The following is a 23,959-nucleotide window of genomic DNA, read 5'->3' on the forward strand; positions in this document are numbered from 1 at the left end:
TCCACCTGGGGATGGGGAACATCCTTTACGACGCGCATGTTACCCTACGCTACCATTACGACGCGTCTCTTACAACGCAAGTCGTAACCACGACTTGCGCGCTGGAGGGCGCTCAAGGACAAGGAATAGTTAATTTCCTATTCCAAAACCTTCCCTACTATCCACGGGGAGTGGTGTTGGAATAGTAAATTAAACTATTCCTAAGTCCGCACCCCACAGCGCAAGTCGTGGTAACGACTTGCGTTGTAAAACACGCGTTGTAACGGTACGCGTGGTAATAGCCCGCGTCGTACCGTCATACATCCCCTGGGCATTGCCCGATTCAAACATGACACAGGCCTGTACCAGATGGTCCAATTTTCTTGACAGAACATCTTACTCCTTAGACTTTTAAGTGCAAAGTCAATCCACATGTTTTCCAACTGCTCCAGTGTACAGTGAATGAAAGAGACTATGGGCAAGAAATGTTTTTCACCCGCTGGCCCAGCGCTTTGAATGCTATTTGCCTCTTGGGTTGTTACACTCATGCCTTCTGGGACACGACTTGCTAGGTTTTTTCTTTGGAACTTGTTTGCCTGGACAATACAGGATGGCCGCGACATTGCAAAAGCTATTTAGAGTTCGGTCCTGGATACCACAGATTGTGTTACCCAGGTTATGAGTGTTGTCATTAAATGTCAAACCAGGAAGCTTGCCACCATGTTTTCTGTGGGTGTCCAATTTTCCTTCTTGCACATACCCTTTGATGGGGTTCACTTGTTTGGTGAGAAGACAGATTCTACCCTGAAAGGCTGGACAGCAGATTTCTGACACTTTATTTGGAATTACTTTTCCCCTGCCTACCAATTTCAGCAGCAGTATCAGAAGTTCTGAGGATTTTTGAGAGTCCTTGCCTATTGCCATAGGCATCCTTTACAGCCCGCTCAGGCAGTTCAGCATTTCCATGGCTCCTGGGGGAAGGGTAGTGGTGGGGTAGAGGTCACCAGAAGAAGCAACAATCTTATTCCTCCTCTTCATTCGGTATGGCTGTCACAACGCCTCTTTAGGGTCCATTTCATCATCCATTGAGGCCAGTAAAGCACTGTTTAGTTTGTCTACCCTCTTTGCACTCTATTTTGTGTCGTGCAGAAGTAGGTTATCACTAACCTTATGGCCGGATACAGCGGAACTATGAGATGCTAGTTAACCTTTTCCCCTACGTGGTAATACCCATGAGTATATAGAAAAATAATCTTGCTCGGATAACACCACTACCGGGAAAAGGGAACAAAAGGGACAAAAGAAACAATAAAGTTGCAGCAGCTAGGCTCAGATAAGGGTTGTCGTCTGATATGGTGTACCTCAATTTCCTACTATCCACCCAGCACGCCCTGTAAATAAAACACAATACACACATAAGATAACTTTCCTGGATGACCACACCCCATGTGCCCTTATGTGTGTTTGTACTTACATATGATGCCACTGTACAGCTCCCAACGTAAAACAGCCAAAAAGAGAAAAATAAAGAAAATGTAGAAAAATAAGTCTTCAATATCACAAAAAGGAGGTACTTATCTTACAGCAGATAATCCTTTTGACACTTTCACTCCTCTAAGATTCTCCAGTATTTTCTTTATCCATCCATTATTCTGTCTGGATCTTGTGGAGTAATGAGACTTCAAAAATAATAGGCGTAGAGCGCCATCTAGTGCCTTAAGATAAATAGCTCTTATAAGGTATTTCCAGAAATAGTTTTCAGCTTGCCGATATTTCCGTGTAGAGTTTAAAAGAACATTCTGTATGATAAGATCTTTTTCCACTATAGATGAGTGCTTCAATAGCGCGTATGCCCTGGTATATTTCCTGATGAGGAAACACAATGTTAGGGCATTCAGGTCTATTACCGAAGGGGAGTAGTTGGTGTCAAGACACTGCACGCGCGTAATTGCTCCAAGGAAGGGCAGCAGTCAAACGGCGGCCGCCCACGTTTTCCTTGTGTATCAGCGATCCATTCTTGGCACTGAGCGAGCGTCAAGGCCGCGAAGGACAGCACTCCCAGAGCGGCCGCTCTTAGTTTAGCGTGCAGCGGCTGTTCTAGTCCTTTCTCCCGTTGGAGCCGAGTTTGGGCTCGATGTTTGTTACCGCCCACAACAGCTTGAGGCAGACGCGGTATATTTCTACTTACGAGGCTTCGCTTCGCCGAGAAGTCTGATCTTCTCTTCAGAGTGAAGTTCAATCCACTGCAGGAATAGGAGGGTATAGAAAGCCAGCGGCTGCAGCGTCCTCACGATCCTCACACCCAGTTGAATTACTCGAGTGACCAGCATTGAATAGTGCAAGGGTGGAGCTATATAGACCGGTCAAGTGACTAGTTTCTTCACTCTTAGGATTGTGGGAGCTGTAGTTCCTCTCTATGCATTCATACAGTGTAATGTGTGCTGCTTCTATATGCCGACCTCTGCCTAGCCATGACATTATGTCGGATCAGTGGGACTTTCACGTTATCTGACAATGTTCTGCATTCTTTATGTTCCTCCAGTTTCTGCTCAGTTGTCAGCAGATCATGCCACTATGCTTTCCCAAAATCGTGTTTGAGGTGGGGAGAGGTATAGGTTGCCACTCAGTCTGCTCGTGCTCTGAGATCTAACCATCTTCGCCTTCTCTACTCTCCCCGCTTCCGCCGTTCTAGGACAGGGGGAAGAGCCTTTGCTGTGGTGACGGCCAAACTGTGGGATAGCCTCCCACTGTGTCTTCGGCTGATCACATCTGAACCAGTGTTCCGACGCAAGCTGAAAACATGTCTGTTTTCCAACCTATAGGCACGCCTCGCCTGACTCCTTTGGTGCCCCCTTAGTCTGTAGCACCGGGACACCCCTGTTGGGGGTAGCCGTTTACAAGCTTCAAAAATAAATAAACAAGCTTCAATTAAGATGGAGAGTCTTCAAGAACCGATTTTGGACCTCAGATTTTTTAACTCTTTCCTCAAGAAAGAGAAATTCACAATGATGACACTTGCTCGGGTTCTGCTGGCCTTAAACCCAAAGGATTGGATATAGTCCTAGGCCTGTAGGAATATATTTTTTCTTGTGGCAGTCCTGCTGACCATCGTCCTACCTATTGGCCTGACATTGCTTCTCATTTTCATATGTCGGGATCCATATGGTCAATCACTTGCAGGGTATTTAAAGCAAATCTTAAACTCGTTTGATCTACTGAATGTGGGAACTGTGCATAATTGTAGGCAGGCTGATTTGGTGAACAGTTGTAAAACACTATTCTGATAGATACATCTGCCTTGTGGATTCCTCACCTTGTGAATATCCCCCTTGCGCCAGCAACGTTTGGAATTTTATCTTTGTAGCACGCCGGCGTGGGCGACGTCACAGGTACGCGGCATCGCGCGCGACTCCGTCTGACGTCACCGACCCCTTATTAGGCCTACGTCGGCGTGATGACATCAGTTCCCTTTTTTCCGCGTCGTCGACGCTAACTGTTTCAGGGATCTTCTGTTGTTAGTCAGTCAGTCAATAAGCTTTATTCGGTTGAGACAAAGCAACCATAAAAGCACAGTGCAAGATTAAAATACATTCATATCTATACATTAAAAGGGAATACCATTCCAAAGAGTAAATATGTACATACATACAATAAATGTACAAAAATAAAACAGACAATTTTTAAGTTATACGAAAAAAGTGCAAAGTGCGTTAAGAAAAAGATTCATTCATATGGAAAGGGGGATACAACCCTCACTCAATCGGCATTTAACCGGTCTAGACGTAACATCCTTCCCCCACTTAGAGCCGCCTCCTCTGCAGTTCTAGGCAACCCCAGGCATCAGGGATTTATTATCAGACCGTTCAGGCTCGAATTTCCAGATCAATACGAAAAATGATGCCAAGTGGGTAGCTTGTAGTTGCTGAGTGTATTATTGCCCCTAAAGTAATTTCCTGTCTTGAATCTTACATGGGGCATATATGCGGCTCTGGGGTAAAAATCTCTCAATTCCCTTACAACTATTGGGCCGTCCCCCCTTTGTGGCTGCCAGCCCAGAAGAAAATGGACAACCCGAGGATCCCTAAAGTTTACAAGAATCAGATCTCCCGCTATATCTTTGGTTAGAGGACCCAGCCATTTCACCCTTCTGACATTCAGTATTTTCCCATGTAAATTTGGTGGAAGGGGCCTATTCGTTGTTAACCAAGATGATACCTTGTTAGCCAGCTCGGTTTGACCCTCGATATTTCCATTGCTTAATTCAGGCACGCCTGATAGGATGCAAACAAATGGAGCAGCCTCCGGCGGTAGGTCAATTTGATTACTTTTTCTATGCCTGTAATCATTTTTTGAAAGAGTCCCCACTAAGGGCGTTGAATGTTTAGATGACCCTTCTCCGTTATCAGAGTTCAAAGGTATTACCTTTTTTGAACTACATCTGTTAGGTGTGGTCTGCCGGGTATTAGATGGTAATGACTTTTCGGATTTATTAGGTGCAGAAGGCTGGGTTGGCGGAGTACTGCTTTGTGACATATCGGCAGTGGCTGTGAGTTCACCTTTGTTAGCTCTAACCAGACTTTCTAAGAGGATGGCGTTGGCCTTCGTTGTTTCTTCTATAAAGGTAACTTTTTCCCCGATGACCATGATTTTTTTAACCAAAGGGGATATTAAAGTTTTAATGATGTGTTCAATCAGGGTCAAAGGATCAATTGGTGTTGAAAGTAGGGGAGAATAAGAGGTAGAACGTGCCCTAAATGATTGCGGGGAAATAGTACAGACCGAAGGGAGAGTAGCTTCCCGCTTTCTTTTGGTGGGGGGTGTCTGAGGGTTTGAAACTAAGGAGTGGTTTCCCTGGTGGGTTACTTGGGGGGTAGGTGGTTTGTTAGGACTAGGACTTAAATTTAGTGGGGCACCAGTTGATTCATTACCCTCTTGAAACAGGATGTAGTTAGTTTTACAAAGCGCATTAAGTTCATCCAATAGTGATAACGGTTGGCAGTAATTGGTTGTTACTAAAGGGGATTGACGGCAGACATTTAAGTTATCCAAACTCCCGTTTCCAATCCCCCCACGGGAGTTAGTATTATTTAAGACCCCTGTGCCATCCATAATGCTGAAAGGTTTCGTATATAGCAGCAATATGGCAACAACGATAAACACCAGTACTGGACCAGTGTACAATGTCATAAGCCCAAATCTGTTAAGGCGGGAAGGGTATCAAGGCAGTCACTATTATGAGTCAATATAATTTACCTACTGTGTCCAGTGGATGGTAGGACAATATAAAGTAAAAAATGTACCACCTCCTTCGTAGTAGCCAGGGAGGGTGGCCCGTCCCGTCCTCTTTGTGCCTCTGAGGGCCACAGAGGGCCCGCCCTTTGCCCGGGCTTAGCCCGGCGGCGCCCGCGCGCGCGTCCCGCGACGCGGGGGCTCTGGCTGGAGTTATGAGCACCTCCGGGGGCGGGACAGGGCGTGCGCGACTTCCGGTCGCGTGGGGCGGTGGGGAGTGTAGTCCTGGTGATTGTCACCCCTCGCAAACAGCGCAGGAAGGCTGTGGCGCTTCAAGGACCCTCCGGGACTCCTGGGTCAGTTCTGTGTGTCCCCCGCTCCCCCGGGGCTCTGGCTGGAGTTATGAGCACCTCCGGGGGCGGGACAGGGCGTGCGCGACTTCCGGTCGCGTGGGGCGGTGGGGAGTGTAGTCCTGGTGATTGTCACCCCTCGCAAACAGCGCAGGAAGGCTGTGGCGCTTCAAGGACCCTCCGGGACTCCTGGGTCAGTTCTGTGTGTCCCCCGCTCCCCCGGGGCTCTGGCTGGAGTTATGAGCACCTCCGGGGGCGGGACAGGGCGTGCGCGACTTCCGGTCGCGTGGGGCGGTGGGGAGTGTAGTCCTGGTGATTGTCACCCCTCGCAAACAGCGCAGGAAGGCTGTGGCGCTTCAAGGACCCTCCGGGACTCCTGGGTCAGTTCTGTGTGTCCCCCGCTCCCCCGGGGCTCTGGCTGGAGTTATGAGCACCTCCGGGGGCGGGACAGGGCGTGCGCGACTTCCGGTCGCGTGGGGCGGTGGGGAGTGTAGTCCTGGTGATTGTCACCCCTCGCAAACAGCGCAGGAAGGCTGTGGCGCTTCAAGGACCCTCCGGGACTCCTGGGTCAGTTCTGTGTGTCCCCCGCTCCCCCGGGGCTCTGGCTGGAGTTATGAGCACCTCCGGGGGCGGGACAGGGCGTGCGCGACTTCCGGTCGCGTGGGGCGGTGGGGAGTGTAGTCCTGGTGATTGTCACCCCTCGCAAACAGCGCAGGAAGGCTGTGGCGCTTCAAGGACCCTCCGGGACTCCTGGGTCAGTTCTGTGTGTCCCCCGCTCCCCCGGGGCTCTGGCTGGAGTTATGAGCACCTCCGGGGGCGGGACAGGGCGTGCGCGACTTCCGGTCGCGTGGGGCGGTGGGGAGTGTAGTCCTGGTGATTGTCACCCCTCGCAAACAGCGCAGGAAGGCTGTGGCGCTTCAAGGACCCTCCGGGACTCCTGGGTCAGTTCTGTGTGTCCCCCGCTCCCCCGGGGCTCTGGCTGGAGTTATGAGCACCTCCGGGGGCGGGACAGGGCGTGCGCGACTTCCGGTCGCGTGGGGCGGTGGGGAGTGTAGTCCTGGTGATTGTCACCCCTCGCAAACAGCGCAGGAAGGCTGTGGCGCTTCAAGGACCCTCCGGGACTCCTGGGTCAGTTCTGTGTGTCCCCCGCTCCCCCGGGGCTCTGGCTGGAGTTATGAGCACCTCCGGGGGCGGGACAGGGCGTGCGCGACTTCCGGTCGCGTGGGGCGGTGGGGAGTGTAGTCCTGGTGATTGTCACCCCTCGCAAACAGCGCAGGAAGGCTGTGGCGCTTCAAGGACCCTCCGGGACTCCTGGGTCAGTTCTGTGTGTCCCCCGCTCCCCCGGGGCTCTGGCTGGAGTTATGAGCACCTCCGGGGGCGGGACAGGGCGTGCGCGACTTCCGGTCGCGTGGGGCGGTGGGGAGTGTAGTCCTGGTGATTGTCACCCCTCGCAAACAGCGCAGGAAGGCTGTGGCGCTTCAAGGACCCTCCGGGACTCCTGGGTCAGTTCTGTGTGTCCCCCGCTCCCCCGGGGCTCTGGCTGGAGTTATGAGCACCTCCGGGGGCGGGACAGGGCGTGCGCGACTTCCGGTCGCGTGGGGCGGTGGGGAGTGTAGTCCTGGTGATTGTCACCCCTCGCAAACAGCGCAGGAAGGCTGTGGCGCTTCAAGGACCCTCCGGGACTCCTGGGTCAGTTCTGTGTGTCCCCCGCTCCCCCGGGGCTCTGGCTGGAGTTATGAGCACCTCCGGGGGCGGGACAGGGCGTGCGCGACTTCCGGTCGCGTGGGGCGGTGGGGAGTGTAGTCCTGGTGATTGTCACCCCTCGCAAACAGCGCAGGAAGGCTGTGGCGCTTCAAGGACCCTCCGGGACTCCTGGGTCAGTTCTGTGTGTCCCCCGCTCCCCCGGGGCTCTGGCTGGAGTTATGAGCACCTCCGGGGGCGGGACAGGGCGTGCGCGACTTCCGGTCGCGTGGGGCGGTGGGGAGTGTAGTCCTGGTGATTGTCACCCCTCGCAAACAGCGCAGGAAGGCTGTGGCGCTTCAAGGACCCTCCGGGACTCCTGGGTCAGTTCTGTTGTTACAGATAGAGACTTTGTTTCTTTTTGTTGTTACTGTTTCTGTTCTTCGTCGAAGATGTCGTAGAAGAAAACGGGATTCAAGCAGTGTGGCTCGTGTGCCAGAATGATGTCAATTACTGATCCACACGAGGATTGTTTATGGTGTTTGGGATCGGATCACGACGTCAAGGGCTGCCGGTCCTGTTCAAAAATGAATCCGAAGGTTCTGCGTGAAAGAGAAGCAAAACTTTTATTGGCCAAGATAAAAGGTAAAGAAGCCGATAGATCTTCGAGATCAAGATCAAGACACTCCAGATCGAGGTCGAAGTCGCGATCGAGGTCGAGATCGAAGTCATCGAGGTCGAGAGCCAGATCGGAGTCGGTTTCGAAATCGGCTTCTGGACATGCTTCCGGTTCCTCGAAGAAAAGACATAAGAGGAAGAAGCATAGTTCTCGCCATCATTCAGGTTCTTCGGACTCTAAGAAGAAGTCTTCTCGAAAGCATCACAAGGACTTTGTGTCTCCATCTCCTGCTGATGCTACCACTCCGGTAAGATCTCGAGAGCATACACCGGTTCCGGAACTGGATCCGAATCCGGCTTCGGGTCAGTCTTCGGAGCATGAGGACGTCGTGGAGGTCCCTCAGTCTCCGATTCCCGAGGATGAACCGGAAAGTCAAAAGGATCAAGAGGAGCCGAATCCAGTACAACCTCCTACGAATCCAATGGGTTCGTACCCTTCCTTTCCTGGTCCTGGTCAAGATCCATCGCATTTCCTAAATGCTATGTATGGAGTGTATGCGAGGGCAATGTACCCCACTGGAGCACTTGCGGGTCTTATGGGTCCTTTGTCTTTCAACTTGGGTGTCCCCCAAGCTTATGCACCGGCGCCTTTTCTACCCTTCATGTCGACTCCATGCCCTCCTTGGATCGGTTCAGCGCCGCCGAGGTCATCGACTCTGCGCACGGCTTCGCCGGCTCCAGATCGACCTCGGTATTCAGATCGAGGCTCGACGCCGGTTCCTGTTCCTCTGACTCCAGCTCCTCGGTCGACGCCGGCCCCGACTCCGTCGGAGTTGTTACCGAATCCGTCGACGTCGGTCCGTATGGAATAGTCGAGGCGTAGAGCCCAGCGTCTACTTGAGGAAAAAGAGTATGTGGAATCTGAAATGGAGGAAGGTGAACTTCATGAGCATGAGGATTATTTTGAGGATCTTCATTCTGCTAGCAGTCTTGAGCTTTCTCCGGAATGGGGGTTACCTGTGGTTTCGGATGCACCCTCCAAGGATGTTGTTCCATATCATATGTTAATTAGGAAGACTGCTGATTTGCTAAACTTGACTCTGCCAACAGTTGAGTTTAAGCCCAATATCCTCACGGAGGTCTTACCTTCGCCCTCTTCTATCGTTGAACCTACTCTACCTTTTACCGATGCTCTGACCGAACCAATTCTGGAGGTTTGGAAAAAGCCTTTGTCTGCACCTGCAGTGTCTAGATCGGTGGCGAGACGTTATAGGGTGGCTCCTGGAGATCCTGAATTCTTGTCATCTCACCCTTCGCCCGAGAGTTTGGTGGTTCAGGCTGCTTGTGCAAATCGATCAGCTGGCTCCTTTCCTCAAGTTCCTGGAGATAAGGACTCCAAAAAGTTGAATCAGGCCGCTAAGAAAGTCTTCTCCTCTGGTAGCATGGCCTTAAAATCGACGAATGCTACTTGTTTGCTTGGCAGATATGTGCATGCCTTAATGGACTCAGTCAAACAATTATCTGCTAAACTTCCAGAAGAAGACAGAAAGAACTTTAATGAGGTTGTTTTGGACACTCAAGCTGCGGCCCGTCAAGTTATTCAGAGTGGCATGGACACTGCTGACTCCGTGGCTAGGATAATGGGTTCTTCGGTGGCTACCAGAAGAGCTGCTTGGTTAAAATCCTCCGAGTTTTCCTCTGATGTACAGGCAACTCTTTTGGATTTACCTTTCGACGGGGTTGGTCTCTTTGGAAAGAAAGCAGACACAGCTCTGGAGAGATTCAAAGATAGCCGGGCGACGGCTAGGTCTTTGGGTTTAGAGTCGAGAGGTACAGCTGCCAGGAAGTTCAGGGGTTTTGGCAGATCTTCATTTCGTCCTTTCAGGCAAGGCCAGCAGCAACAGCAGCAGCAGAACCCTCTGTACAAGTCTTATAGAGGTAGACAGAAGGGTCGTGGACGTGGACGTCAAGCCTCCTCCTCCTCTACTTCCTCTTCCAATACCCACCCCCCACCTGCAGCAGCAAAGCAGCCCTAGATCCGCCATTCCGGATCATGTGGGTCCGGTAGGGGGTCGGCTTACTCATTTTCTACGGGATTGGGAATCGGTTACATCCGATCTTTGGATTCTCAATCTCGTAGAAAATGGGTATGCCCTTCCCTTTCGGGAATTTCCTCCCAATTACCCTCCTTGCCAAGGTTATTGTTCGGAGGACCACCTGCTCCTCCTGCAGGAAGAAGTCCTGGCACTGTTCAGAAAGGGTGCGATAGAGGTGGTTCCGGAGCAGGAGAGGGGTCAGGGATGCTACTCCCTGTATTTTCTGATCCCCAACAAAGATGGCAGGCTTCGGCCGATCTTGGATCTCAGGATCTTGAACTTGTATCTGAAATAAGAAAAGTTCAAGATGCTCACTCTTGCACAGGTTCTTCAAGCGCTGTTGGAAGAAGACTGGATGGTGTCGATCGACTTGCAGGATGCTTATTTTCACATCCCTATCCTGAAGTCGCACAGGAAGTATCTCCGTTTTACGGTGGGTTCGCAACACTACCAGTTTGCGGTCCTCCCGTTTGGACTTACTACTGCGCCTCGAGTTTTCACCAAGGTGATGGCGGTGGTGGCAGCACATCTCAGAAGATCGGGGATTCCTGTATTTCCGTATCTGGACGACTGGCTCATCAAAGCAGAGTCGCCAGGGAAGGTGCTCCTCCATTTGCAAGAGACAACTCTATTGTTACACAGGTTGGGTTTTTCGATAAATGTACCCAAATCTCACCTGGTGCCCTCCCAGCGCAACCTGTTCATAGGTGCGGTACTGGACACTACTGTATGTCGTGCATTCCCTCCACCTCAAAGGATTCGCGACATACAGGAAATGATTCCTTTATTTTTCAATGGAGCGGTTGTTCCAGTCCTGAAGGTCCTTCGCCTGCTCGGTCTGATGGCTTCTTGTATTCTGTTGGTCAACCATGCACGCTGGCACATGAGGGCACTCCAGTGGTGTCTCCGCAGGCAGTGGTATCAGCACAATGGAGATCTCAGGGAGTCTGTGAGGATCTCCAGAGAAACTGCGGCGGATCTGTCTTGGTGGAGTGTGGAAAGAAATCTTTCTCAGGGGAAGCCTTTCCAGCTGCCTCCATCGGTGGCCACAGTGATAACGGATGCATCCACTCTCGGGTGGGGTGCTCATCTGGGGGATCTGGAGGTCAAAGGTCTTTGGTCTCCAGAGGAAAGGTTGCCTCATATCAACCTTCTAGAGTTATGGGCGATACGTTTGGCGCTCAAGGCCTTCCTCCCTTCCCTTCGCGGTCAGTCAGTTCAAGTCCTGACGGACAACAGGACCGCGATGTGGTACATCAACAAACAGGGAGGAGTAGGGTCGCAGTGTCTCTGCAGAGAGGCTCTGCGTCTCTGGTCCTGGGTTCAGGACCACCAGATTTGTCTGATGGCAAATCATCTGGCCGGAGTTCTGAACGTTCGTGCAGACGTTCTCAGTCGGCAGTTCTCTGCCGATCACGAGTGGAGGCTTCACCCGGAGGTTGTTCACGACATCTTTCAGATGTGGGGGACTCCTCGGGTGGACCTATTCGCCACTCACGAGAACGCTCATTGCCTGTCATTCTGCAGTCTCCAGTATCCGATGCAAGGAGCTTTGGGGGACGCGTTTCAGTTGAGTTGGGGAAATCAACTCCTTTACGCGTTTCCCCCCATACCCTTAATTCCTCGGGTTCTGAGGAAGATTCGCCAGGACCGGGCCCAAGTCATATTGGTCGCCCCGGATCGGCCAAGAAGGGTGTGGTACACGGACCTTCTCCACCTCTCCTCTCACCCGCCGCTCCGTCTCCCTCTCAGGGCAGACCTCCTTTCTCAGATGGAGGGGCAGGTTCTACACCCCCACCTCCAGACATTACACCTTCATGCCTGGAGATTGAAGGGGGCAACCTGAACTCTTTTTCTCTCCCTCACGATGTGGTGGATGTCATTCTTTCGGCCAGGCGTGACTCCACCAAGTCCATCTATTCGTATAGATGGTCTAAATTTGTTGTTTGGTGTAGGGAGAAAGCTGTTGACCCCTTGAGGGCTCATCTGTCTGATATTTTGCAGTTTGCTCTCTCTTTGGCACAGCAAGGATTTGCTGTTGCCACAGTCAAAGGTTACCTTTCGGCGTTATCGGCATTTCTCTGCTTGCTGGATCAGCCGTCTCTTTTTAAATCTCCAGTTGTTTTGAGGTTTCTGAAGGGCCTCACGAATAAGTTCCCTCCTTCTCCATTTATCGTGCCTCAATGGGACTTGAATCTTGTCTTAACATTCTTGATGGGTTCTCCCTTCGAACCCTTACACAAGTGTCCCATGAGGCTTTTGTCTTTTAAGACGGTCTTCTTAGTAGCAATCACCTCGGCAAGGAGGGTGAGTGAGCTTCAAGCTCTTAGTTCTAAGCCCCCATTCCTAACCATTCATGCTGAACGAATGGTTCTTAGGACCAGGGCTGCTTTTCTGCCTAAGGTGGTAACTCCCTTCCACCTAGGGCAGTCCATTACCCTTCCTACCTTCTATCCTCCCCCTCACCCTTCTAAGGAGGAAGAGAGACTACACCGTCTGGACCCTAAGAGGGCGGTGTCTTTTTATTTGGATAGGACTAAAGACTTCCGGATTGATGACCAGCTGTTTGTTGGTTTTGCTGGCTGTCGGAAGGGCAGATCGGTGCACAAGCGCACACTTTCCAGGTGGATAATCCTGTGCATCAAGATTTGCTACTCTCTGGCGGGTAAGGACCCTCCGGAGGGTATAAGAGCTCATTCTACCAGGGCAAGGTCTACAACTTCTGCATTGTCTAGAGGTGTACCTGTTGAGGACATTTGCAGAGCCGCGACTTGGGCCTCCCTCCACACTTTCGCGAAGCACTACTGCTTGGATACCGAGGTGAGGAGGGACGGCCACTTCGCGCGCTCTGTCCTCCAAGATTTCCTGGTGTAGCAGAGTGGACACCCTCCTCCGGGAGTGGGGACTGCTGTGGGACTCTATTCACAAGGTGAGGAATCCACAAGGCAGATGTATCTATCAGAAGAACAAGTTGCTTACCTTCGGTAACGCTTTTTCTGGTAGATACAGTATCTGCCTGTGGATTCCTCGCTGACCCACCCGCCTCCCCGTTGTCCACTCTGCTATACCTGAGTTTGTGTATATTTGTATTTATATTTGTATATATATTGGGTTTTTGATACCTTTGCTTCGCACTATGTGTGCTGTTCTGATTTGTGTGTACTATGTACATTGTATATATGTATATTTGCTATCATTGGTCCGTCCGGGTGCCTCAAAGGCACGGAAAAAAGGGCGGAACTGATGTCATCACGCCGACGTAGGCCTAATAAGGGGTCGGTGACGTCAGACGGAGTCGCGCGCGATGCCGCGTACCTGTGACGTCGCCCACGCCGGCGTGTTACAAAGAAAAATTCCGAACGTTGCTGGCGCAAGGGGGATATTCACAAGGTGAGGAATCCACAGGCAGATACTGTATCTATCATAAAAAGCGTTACCGAAGGTAAGTAACTTGTTCCTTAGTACCCTTGCCTGATTACTGGCTTGATCAACCCTATTGTTACTATTTTGTCCATTAGCAATTGTGATTTTATGGCGATGTAGTGCTATGGCGATGTAGTGCTATCCAATCATCTGAGGACTAATTCTTTCTGTTTTCTTTCTAGTTTGTAACACTGTCTCTTTAAATCAGCTGACATCAAGTTAAGGAACGGCAGAGAATTTTTATTTGCTACCTGATTACAGTTGTTTTGTAGCCTTTTTGCTAGGGCATCACTAGGATTAGTATGATGGTTTACTGAAATATCAATCTGAAAGAAACATGTAGTGATAGATTCCTTACCTTAGAATTACCCCCAGGCGCCATGACTAGATCTGGAAAGTTTTCGTCAGCAGTACCCCTGCGCGTCGGAAGATGGCATCGTGCGGCTCCGCGTCCGTTGTTGGCGTCCTGGTCGTCGAGATGACGTTGCGGCAGCTACTTAGATGCCGCCTTCGCGCGCTGCCGTCGGTTCTTAATTTTTCCGCGCCAGCAAGTGCTGATCGGGAGAGAGCGATACCCCCAGTCACTTTATAACTAAGTTTTTCGTCTCTGTTTCTCGAGTCGATCGACTCCTGGTGCCGTAGGGATGCCCTGTTTCAAGTCCTGCAGGGACTGTCATCGCATGATGTCGGTGACGGACCCGCACCGGCGTGTGACTCTACTGCTTAGGGCGTGACCACGACCCTAAGTCGTTTCCCGGCTACCAGGCCATGGTGCCGAAGATTTTGTGGGAGCGTTCCCGAAAGTTGCTTGAAGTCTGGCAGTCTGCTCCATGCCGTTCAAGGTCCCGGTCTCGTGGGAGGTCGAGGGACCGGTTGCGGAGCCCTCACCATTGTTCGTTGGGATCGAAGTATTCACACTCTGGCTCAGTGAAGGCGAAACATCACAAGAAGTCGAAGAAGTGCCATCACTCTGCAGCTTCCCCTCCCAGTCGCGGCTGAGGGTTCGGGTGGTGCCACCCCCACAGCCACGGCGGAGCCTACGCAGTCGCCGCCAGCCTACCCGCCCATCCTGGGTCCAGCGACGACAATGGCCCAGCCACAGGAAATTCTGTCAGCCACGGCCCGCCTCTTTGGGCCGACAAGCCCCACCGGCGTGCCTTTGGGCCTCACGGGTCCGACTGGGGGCCCTTGCTCTTCATTGTCAGTGGCTCCGGCATCGCTGTCGGCTGCAGCGCCGCAGGGCCCCCAAGGATCCGTGCCCCCTTGACGTCGCTGCCCCCTGTTTCAGCCCTGATGTAGACACGGAGTCGCTCTACGCCGATTCAGAAGCAGATGGGGCTTTTCTACCCCTATGGTGACCCTCCTTATTTTCGGCCTGTTCAGCAGCCTTCGGAGGATGGAGAGGACTGGCAGAGGTTTGAGGACCCTCTCACAGCACAGTTTGAGTTTGACCCGGACTGGGTACAGGAATTGGGGGATGCCTGCGGTCTTGACACCTCCCCAGACCCTGGCATGCTAACTCCTCTTACCGTGGCTACGGAGGAGGGTGCGAGTTACGCAGTGGTGTTGCGTAGGGCAGCCGAGGCTCTCCACCTCGAACTCCCTACAGTGGCCGTCAGGACTAATCTCCTGATAGAAGTGCTTCAGCTGATGGCTACCTCTGCGGAGCCACTGCTGCCTTTTAATGACGCACTTTCAGGCATTCTTTTGGGCAGCTGGTCCAGGCCCAACACAGGGGCTCCTGTGGATAGAAACGTGGCCCAACGCCATCGCCCGACCCCAGGCAACACCATTTTTCTTTCCCAACACCCAACCCCTGAGAGCTTGGTTGTCCAAGCCACTGCGTCCCAAAGCTCATTCCCTTCCTCACCCCCATACAGCGAATCCAAGCTGGAATAGCTTGGTAGGAAGATCTTTTCTTCCGCCAGTTCAGGGCCCCATGCCTCTTGGTCTGTTATTCCCACTCATTGTGGGATACGGTAGCGCTGGTGCTGCCTCAGTGTCCAGAGGAGTCCCGGACAGTGCTCTCTCAGCGATTGCTGAAGGGACAGATGCAGCAAAGTTCACGATTCGGTGTGGCCTTGACACCGCCGACTCGCTGGGCAGAGCGATTTCCACAACAGTGGCGCTCAGTCGCCACGGCTGGCTGAGGACCACTGTTTTTTGGGGGGATGTCCAGAACACCTTGATGGACATGCCCTTTGATGGCATTCGCCTTTTTGGCAATTAAGCGGATAGTGCGCTGTAGCGATTTAAGGACTTGTTGGCTACGGCCAAGTCCTTGGGCCTTTTGGCCACTCGCCCTCCTCCGCCTTCTGCTTTTTGCTCCTTTCGTGGCCGCGGAAGGGGTGCCCGTCACGTTCGCTTCAGAGCCACAGACCCGTGCAGCAACAGTTTCAACGCGGACGTGGGACCCGCCGAGGCGGGTCAGGGGGCCAGCGGGTGGGTCAATCCACCTCCACCCCGGCCACCACTGCTTCCAAACCTTCCTAGTCTGGGTTTTTAGGCCCATCAAACACCAGTGGGCGGCAGGATCCGCCATCACCTCCCCCACTGGCGCACCATCACTTCGGACCCAAACCTGTCCAGTCTCCACCTCTTTGCGTGTAGATTGAGTTGCGGCAGTTGATTCCTTTCGACTTGCCTCCTGAAGTCTGTGATGTCATTCTGGCAGCCAAGCGTCCCTCCACTAAGTTGATATACGCCTGCAGGTGGAATACATTTGTGGCATGGTGCACAGCAAAGGCTGTGGATCCCCTTTCTGCCCCCTTTCAGAAGTTCTTCTGTTCATTCTTTCATTAGCCCAGCAGGGCTCTGCTCTGGGCACTATCAAGGGCTACCTTTCTGTTATTTTGGACTTTCTCAGGCTCCCTGATCAGCCCTCTCTTTTCAAGTCCCCTGTTGTAAATAGATTCCTCAAAGGCATTACTCATCTTTTCCCTCCTATTCTTTTCGTGATGCAACTGTGGGACTTGAACATAGTTCTTACATATTTAATGTGCGCTCTCTTTGAGCCTCTTCACACTGTCCTCTTCGTCTGCTGACTTTTAAGACTGCTTTCTTGGTCGCCATCACCTCTGCCAGGAGAGTGAGTGAGCTCCAGGCTCTTTCTTGTAAACCTCCTTTTCTATCTGTCCATCAGACAAGGTTGTGCTCAGAACACGTCCATCCTTTCTACCAAAGGTTGTCACTGCCTTTTATATCGGGCAGACCATCACTTTGCCCACCACCTTTTCGCCTCCGCATCCTTCTAGAGAGAAAGAGAGGCTCCACTGTCTGGACCAAAAATGTGTGCTCTCATTCTACCTGAACCACACACAACAGTTCTGGCAGGATGACCGGCTCTTTGTTGGCTACATTGGCACCAAGAAAGGTTGGGCCGTATACAAGCGGACTATCTCCCGATAGGTCATCTGGTGTATTAAAGCCTGATTCTCTGGCTAAAAAGGAGCCTCCGGTGCGGCTACGTGCCCATTCCACCAGAGCAACGCTGCCACTACAGCATTGGGACGTGTTGTCCCCTTGTCAGGCAGTAATGTGGGCTTCATTGCACACTTTTACTAAGCATTATTGCCTGGACAGCCAAGTCCGGAAAGATGGCTTCTTTGGCCGTTCTGTTCTCTGGGACTTTCTGGTGTGATCTTGGTTCGCAGACCCACAACCGGGGTTGGTATTGCTCGGGTATCTATTCTAAGCTATCACTACGTGTTTCTTTCAGATGAACAAGTTTCTTAACTTCGGTAACAATATGTCTGTAAGAAACATTAGTTAGTGATAGATTCCTTACTCTCTGTTTCTGCAAACTGATTTATAGGGTTAAGGTCATCCCTTTCAGGGCCCTAGTTTTAATGCACCAGTGGTCAGTATCTTGCATGGCCCTGCGTTCCTGGCGCAGAAAGTCATGTACAGAACTGATGTCAGCTCGCGAGGGCGGCATCTAAATAGCTGCTGCGACGTCATCTCTGCGACCACGATGCCAACGACGGACGCGGAGCTACACGACGCCACCTTCCGACACGCAGGAGTGCTGCTTACGAAAACTTTCCGGATCAGACGCTAGGGTAATTCTAAGGTAAGGAATCTATCATTAACTTATGTTTCTTACAAATATATCGTTACCGAAGGTAAGTAACTTGTTCGATAAAAGGTTTCCATTTCTTTAAATATACGAGGTGTTTTTGGATGAAATTTGATTGTGCCAGTTTTGCTTGAGTTCTTTGATTTCATTTTGTAAAAAAACGTGAACCTAAATAGGATAGTATGAGGTTATCTGACTAGCCTACTCATTGTGAGTTGGTCGTATGAACATCCAAATGCCAATAGATAATAAGGGTCAAACAAGGACCATTAATATGGGAAGAAGTTTGTTTCAGAAAAAAACAAGAAATGAATGACCCCTACAACCTGGATATTTACTTCCAGAAATATAACAAAATATGTTCAATGTGATTAAATAACATTGGACGACAAACATTGTTTTCCTAGTGTGTTTTTGTATAAGAGGTCTTCAAATGTGTGTGCTTCTAAAGTTTGTTCTGCTGGGACCACCTTCTCTGCTGTATTGCGTATCTAAATGAGACCATAACTTCAATGGTTTGTCGGAGAGGTTACTTCGTCGCATTTGTACCTTTTCTGCAAATCTCTGAATCAGACCCTAAGAAGAGCAAGATTTTGGGTCTCCAAGATCATTGGGTAGTGTTTTGACCTGGGCTGATGGGAAACACATCAAAGTATTGAAGTCTGCTGCAATAAAGATCATCGGCTGTTTGTTGTAATCAAAGAAGGATATGCGTATGGCCTTTGCCCAGTCCCTCCTTCATATTATCCAAGATTGCTGATTTTTTTTCAAGAACTCTTAGAAATTCAGAAAAACATGACTTTTGAGAACAATTAACGTAGCTCTAGTACTATCCTTATGCCCAAGATGAAAACGATCCTCAGGTTTTTGTTATAATAATTAGATAAGTTATAGATAATTATTAAACAGATATGTTTTTCCTAGTAGATTTGTGACATGGCCACTATGTCTTAAATCTTTCAGCCATTTGGATGACGTCTGTGGAACTCAAAGATGCATACTTCCACATACTATTCAAGGATGAGCATCATCCATCATCTGTTTCTCAGACTTACACTCGTCGTTATTCATTCATCTCTAACAGTAACTCACTGGCTGGCTATTTGTGGCAAGCTTGCTGTTGCTGGTCTGAAGAGCCTTAGGAATATCTTATTACACTTCACAGTGTAGGATTTTCTATGAACTCAAAAGGTTTGGCTTGTGCCATTTCAGAAAATACCGTTTATAAGAGTAGTATAAAACTCTGGTGTAGGTATGGCATTTCAAGGTTCTGAGCAAGTGTACTCTTGAAGCATGTTGTACAACATTATCCAAGTGGCGCTGTGACTTTTGGTTGGTTTCAAAACTCCTGATTGGAATGACCGTCTGGGGTTTACTTTAGATAAAGATTCTGCAACATCAACTTGGGTAATATTGAATTCAGTTAGTCTAACATGATTGCAATTCCCATCCATGTATTGAATTATTGTCATTGGAGAGTCTCAGTCCTAGGGGTTAAAAGGGTGTTCTATTTCAAACCGTCATCCTATTGTTACCTTAATCCTCCACCTTTCATAGACCCAGGGTGGCTGGAAGCTGACTGATGGGATTATCAAAATCATGACCTCAGTTGCTCTTGTCAGAAAGAGCAAATGTGATGAAAAAGCCTATGTAGTCTCAGCCACTGGCTGTTACTTTGGGCCGTGCTGCTATGCATTGTTTTTACTCAGTAAACCAAGTAAATGCAAATCAGTCTTGATATTACCTGGAAGCCAATACAAGTAAGCCCTTGTTGGTTTAAGCTCAGTTTGTGTTCCGAATACGGCAAATACTTATTAAAGCATACTTAGCATTATATACGGTAAACGTAGTCCTTTTTTGGCAGATGTTATATCTTGATGGAGCAGTTTTTTCCTTTAAATAAAATATCTAAAAGCACTACAGAACCCAGAAGACTGTAGGGTATTATCAGAGAACTGTTACTTTAAAATCAAGTTGGAGGCCCCTTGCAGAACATATATTTGAAGTGTCCCAATGCAAAATGTGAAAGAGTTCAGAAGCACATGCATGATAGGAAATGGTTTTATATGGCTAATAATCCCTGCATATGTGTAGTTCGTTTTTACTCGTGTGACTTTTTAGGAACTGTTAACATACCTGTTAAACTATACATTTGATTACAGCATATATCTTGATTTTCAGATTCAGTTAATCTCTTGAAAATCCAGAATATAGTACATGAATATGAACATTTGATGGAAAGGGAAAATGGTCGCTATGGACTACTACTGGGAAAAGTGAAGAAGCTTGAAAGCGAAAGGAAAGAGCTGCAAAAGGTTATTGAAGAAACAAGAGATCTGAAATCATTACTCGAACATCAGAAAGTTGAATGGGAAAGTGATCTAAATAGTGTCAGGTATTAATTTATCTTAAAAAAATCTAAATATCTATTTGAATTGCTTAAAGGAAGTTCTGTATATTTATTTAAGAGATTTTTGCACACACAGTTGTGGTCAATGTAGGCATTGTATGCAGTGTGTATCTTGTTTTACTCTCTTGATATATATTTATTGACATCAAACAGGTGAACACAATGTAATATATTGCAACCTTCTTTGGTAATTAATTAATTATTTGCAGATGGGTGAATTCAGAATCACTGCCTTATATTTTTAGCTTGTAAACTATGTGAGTTGGTGTTTGTTTCAATCATAAAATCAGGCAGGAGGAGAAGGTGGGGTGAAAAAAGGGAAAAGGTAACAAATGTGTCTAAATGTAGATACAGGCATTTTAAAACAAGTATAACAAATACATTGCATTTATTTATTGGCAACCACAAGCATTATATTTTTATAGCTATTTTTTACTTCATACAAAACAAGCAAGTTGTTAAACCTTAAAATGTGTTCCTCAGTAGTTGTCTTTTTTCCAATTTACAGACTTTTAGTATTTTCATCTGAAAGAGACTTCTTACTACAGAATATTCCCCAGACGTCAGACTTGATCTGGAAAATCTTGAGTTTACCTCTGCATGCCGGTAGATAGGTCTAATCTTCTCGGTGTCGTCAGCGCCAGATGTGACATGCGGTGCATATATAGGCACCACCCCAGTCCACGCCGTCTGCACAGATGGGAAAGAGTAACCTCAGTCATTTATTTTATTTTTTATCAACATTTTTCGAGCAGTCCTGCTTCCAATGTGTCTTAGGGATGTCCTCTAAGAAACCTCTGGGTTTTAAATCCTATGGTATCTGCTACAGGCAAATGTCTGGGACAGACCCGCACTTGGTTTGCTTATGGTGCATGGATCTGGACCATGATTTCCAGGCCTGCCCTGCTGCCATGCGATGAACCCCAAAGCAATCTGCAAGTGTGCATTGAAGCTCTTGGTCACTTGATACCAAATGACTCCGCACCACTCCAGATCTCAGCTGTGTGGAAGGACATAGGCCCACTTTGAGTCGTTCCCATCGGTAGTCATCAAGGTCAGGGCCAAAATCTTTGTCGCGTAAGTCCCACAGGAAGAAGACCAGGAAGTCGAAGCGTTCTCCGACCTTGCAGCTTCAGTCCAAGTCCTCGGATGGGACATGGGAACAACTCCGTTACCTAGGCCCTGCTCCTGCACTTGCACCGCAAAGCCTGAACCTGGGCCCGCTCTGCTCGGCACCTGACAGCATTTCAAGGGGCCAGAAGGACCCCATCTCATTTGAAAGAATTGACCTAATCTTTGGGCAAGCCAACTCCCTCAGGAGCGCCTTCAGGCCCAAAGGGTTTGGAATGTGCCCCGACTGAATTCTCAGGGCAGGTTTGCCCTCGCCAGCAGTCTTGTTCTTTGGATCTGTTCCCAGATCCAGACCAGCTCTGGTCACGGATCCACAAACTTGACCAGACGGACCCCATTGTATTTCACTACTCCGATACAGAGCCAGACTGGCATCGTCCTATGTTGATGCAGACTAGATGAAGATCCTCCAGGTCGGACATCGTACCTCCATTTTTTGATAGTGCCTCTGAAGAATATGTTTGGGGCAGATCTGAGGATCCATATGACTACCCTGACTCCCTTGAGGAGCCCTTGGCCGAGAAGGTATGAGAAACTGGCTTATGCCAGTGGTCTGGACACCTCACCAGACACCGGCCTGGTCTCTCCTACTAGTACCGTTATGGGCAAAGGGGTTTCTTTTGCCATAGTGGTGTAAAGGGTGGCTGAGGTTTTGGACTTCTCGCTTACCTCAGTAACAAGCAAGGCTAATGTCTTGACGGAGGTGCTTTAACCTGGAACCTCTCCTTCTCTTCAATTTAGCACACACTGATGTCTTGCTCAGAGGCCTAGGATATGTTAATATTGATAATTAAAACAGCACAAAGAATATGTGAGAAAATCTTTGTTGAAATCCAAACTAGGGAGGGAGAAATGAGGGCTAGAGTTACAGTCTTCAAGAAAAGGCTAGCTGAAAGAGACAAATGAATACAAAGAATATGTGACACAGTCCAAAATAAAAAAAAACTCCAGAAATATTACACTTGTTTTGCTTTAAGCAAAACATATCCATATTCCATCTTGGATTATAAACCCCCCACAAGTTACAATTCAGATGCTTCTGATAATAATTCATCAGATGGCAGATCCACTGATTCATAATCATCGGTCAGTGATAACAATGAGAAATGGAGTAATAGACGTAGGAGAATACCATGGGTGCGCTCTTGGCAAGGGTACAGTTTCCCACCACAACTTTTTTGCCAACCAGCTTTCACTCCACAAGGCCAGCACATGCTACGTTTTGGGCCTCCTTTTAAACCTATGCTACCCCAAACTTCAAAATCAATCAACGCCCTCCTTTTTTAGGCAGAAGACAAGGTCTGAGGGGAGGGAGGATAAAGGGCAATGGGAAGGGAGGACGACTGAATGCACACCAGGATCAAGTCATCAGCACAACAGGGGCAACCCTCTAACATGGGGCTTCGTAAAAAATCCACATACTATACCCCAACTCTCACTACTCCAATAGAATTACTGCCTTTATTAAAAAACAGTATACTTCGCGATTGAAAGATTAGACCCTAACATTCAAACCTAAGCAAAAAAAAACAAGTTTGTCTTATTGAACTACAGAATGACACTGACATAATAATTTAACCTGCCAACAAAAGCAGTGGTATTGTTCTCTATACCACCATGGCATACAGAACAGAGTACATACGACAACAGAGTGATGAACAGAACTCCGAAATCTTGGAACAAGATCCTACACTAACACTAAAATTAGAAATTGCAACTATGGTCGAAGAAACTGAATGTGAAGAATGGATCCGCAAACAAGAGGGAGATTTTCTGAGAAACACCAATCCTAAAACTTCCTATTTTTATACACTCCCAAAAATTCACAAAAAATGGGATCGTCCTCCCGGTCGACTCATAGTCTCCGGAATCGGTTCACTTTTGGAACTACTGTGACAGTTTTGTGACTTATACCTAAAACCTATTTTACAGTAAAGTAAAACATGTATAAGAGGCTCAAAAGATCTCCTGATGCAAATTAAAGATTTGGAATACAATGTACAAACTCACTTGTTGATAATCCTGGATGTGCAAAGTTTATATACAAGTCTTCCACAGGACACACTTGAGGTGATAAGACAAATTCTAGAAATGGAAGAATGGCAATACACAACACCAAGAGAATTCATCATGAAATGTGCAACACTTGCCCGGACTAGAAACTAATTTGAACTAGAAGGGACCCTTTTTCTCCAAAACCATGGAACTTCAATGGGAAGCACTTTTTCCCCAAGTGTAGTAGGGTTGTATGTTTTTAATCTAGAGATTAAATGCTTTCTATACGGGAGAAACCTCCCCTGTACACACATTTCCATGTGGAAACAAAACATAGATGATTCCCTAATTATGAGAGAACCTCCGTTACGGACAGTTCCCTAGTCTCCGAAGGAACTGTAGCAGAGTTAACGACTTTTAAAAAAACAGGCAGAAATACTTTCAAACAAATTGAGGGCCTGAAATTACCCTGAACAAATTATACAGGAATCTACAAAAAGAGCAAGAAATCAAAACAGGGGAGCACCTCTGGAGACTCCCACACATCAAAAAAAGTATCCACCCCTTGTATGCGTAATTGCGTACAATGTGGCATCCAATCACATCAAAAAAATTATCCAACGTAACTGGCAGATACTGAATGGAAGAACTAGACAATGGTATCTCTGTTCTCCCACAAAAGGGCAAAAAGCATATGTGATACCCCAGTGCATACAAGACCAAAACAATACTAAAAACCAGCACATACAATACACACAGCGCAAGGTCTCCCCCAGGACACTTTCCCTGTGCTCATTGCTGTGTATGTCACCGCACGTCAGTAACAAAAGAGGTCGACCTAGGTCTGCGCACCCCATTGCAACTCAGAAAGCACAACAACTATAACACGAAACAAGTAGTCTATATGATCAGACGTCCGTGTAAACTTAAATACATAGGGACGACAACCAGAAAAGTGAGCATAGTATCG

At 48.7% G+C, this 23,959-nt stretch overlaps 1 protein-coding gene across 10 annotated transcripts in view; it reads left to right on the forward strand.

The window, feature by feature from the left end:
• Positions 1-23,959, forward strand: part of ANKRD26 (ankyrin repeat domain 26) — a 1,096,841-nt gene that overhangs the window by 572,410 nt on the left and 500,472 nt on the right. For all 10 annotated transcript variants that reach the window (XM_078674324.1, XM_078674330.1, XM_078674326.1 and 7 more), the window contains one exon: positions 19,635-19,848. In XM_078674324.1, coding sequence (XP_078530450.1) covers positions 19,635-19,848 — 214 coding nt within the window. The remainder of the gene's footprint in view (positions 1-19,634; positions 19,849-23,959) is intronic.

Source organism: Lissotriton helveticus, chromosome 1_1 (genome assembly GCF_964261635.1).
Source record: "Lissotriton helveticus chromosome 1_1, aLisHel1.1, whole genome shotgun sequence".
Classification (NCBI taxonomy): Eukaryota; Metazoa; Chordata; class Amphibia; order Caudata; family Salamandridae; genus Lissotriton; species Lissotriton helveticus.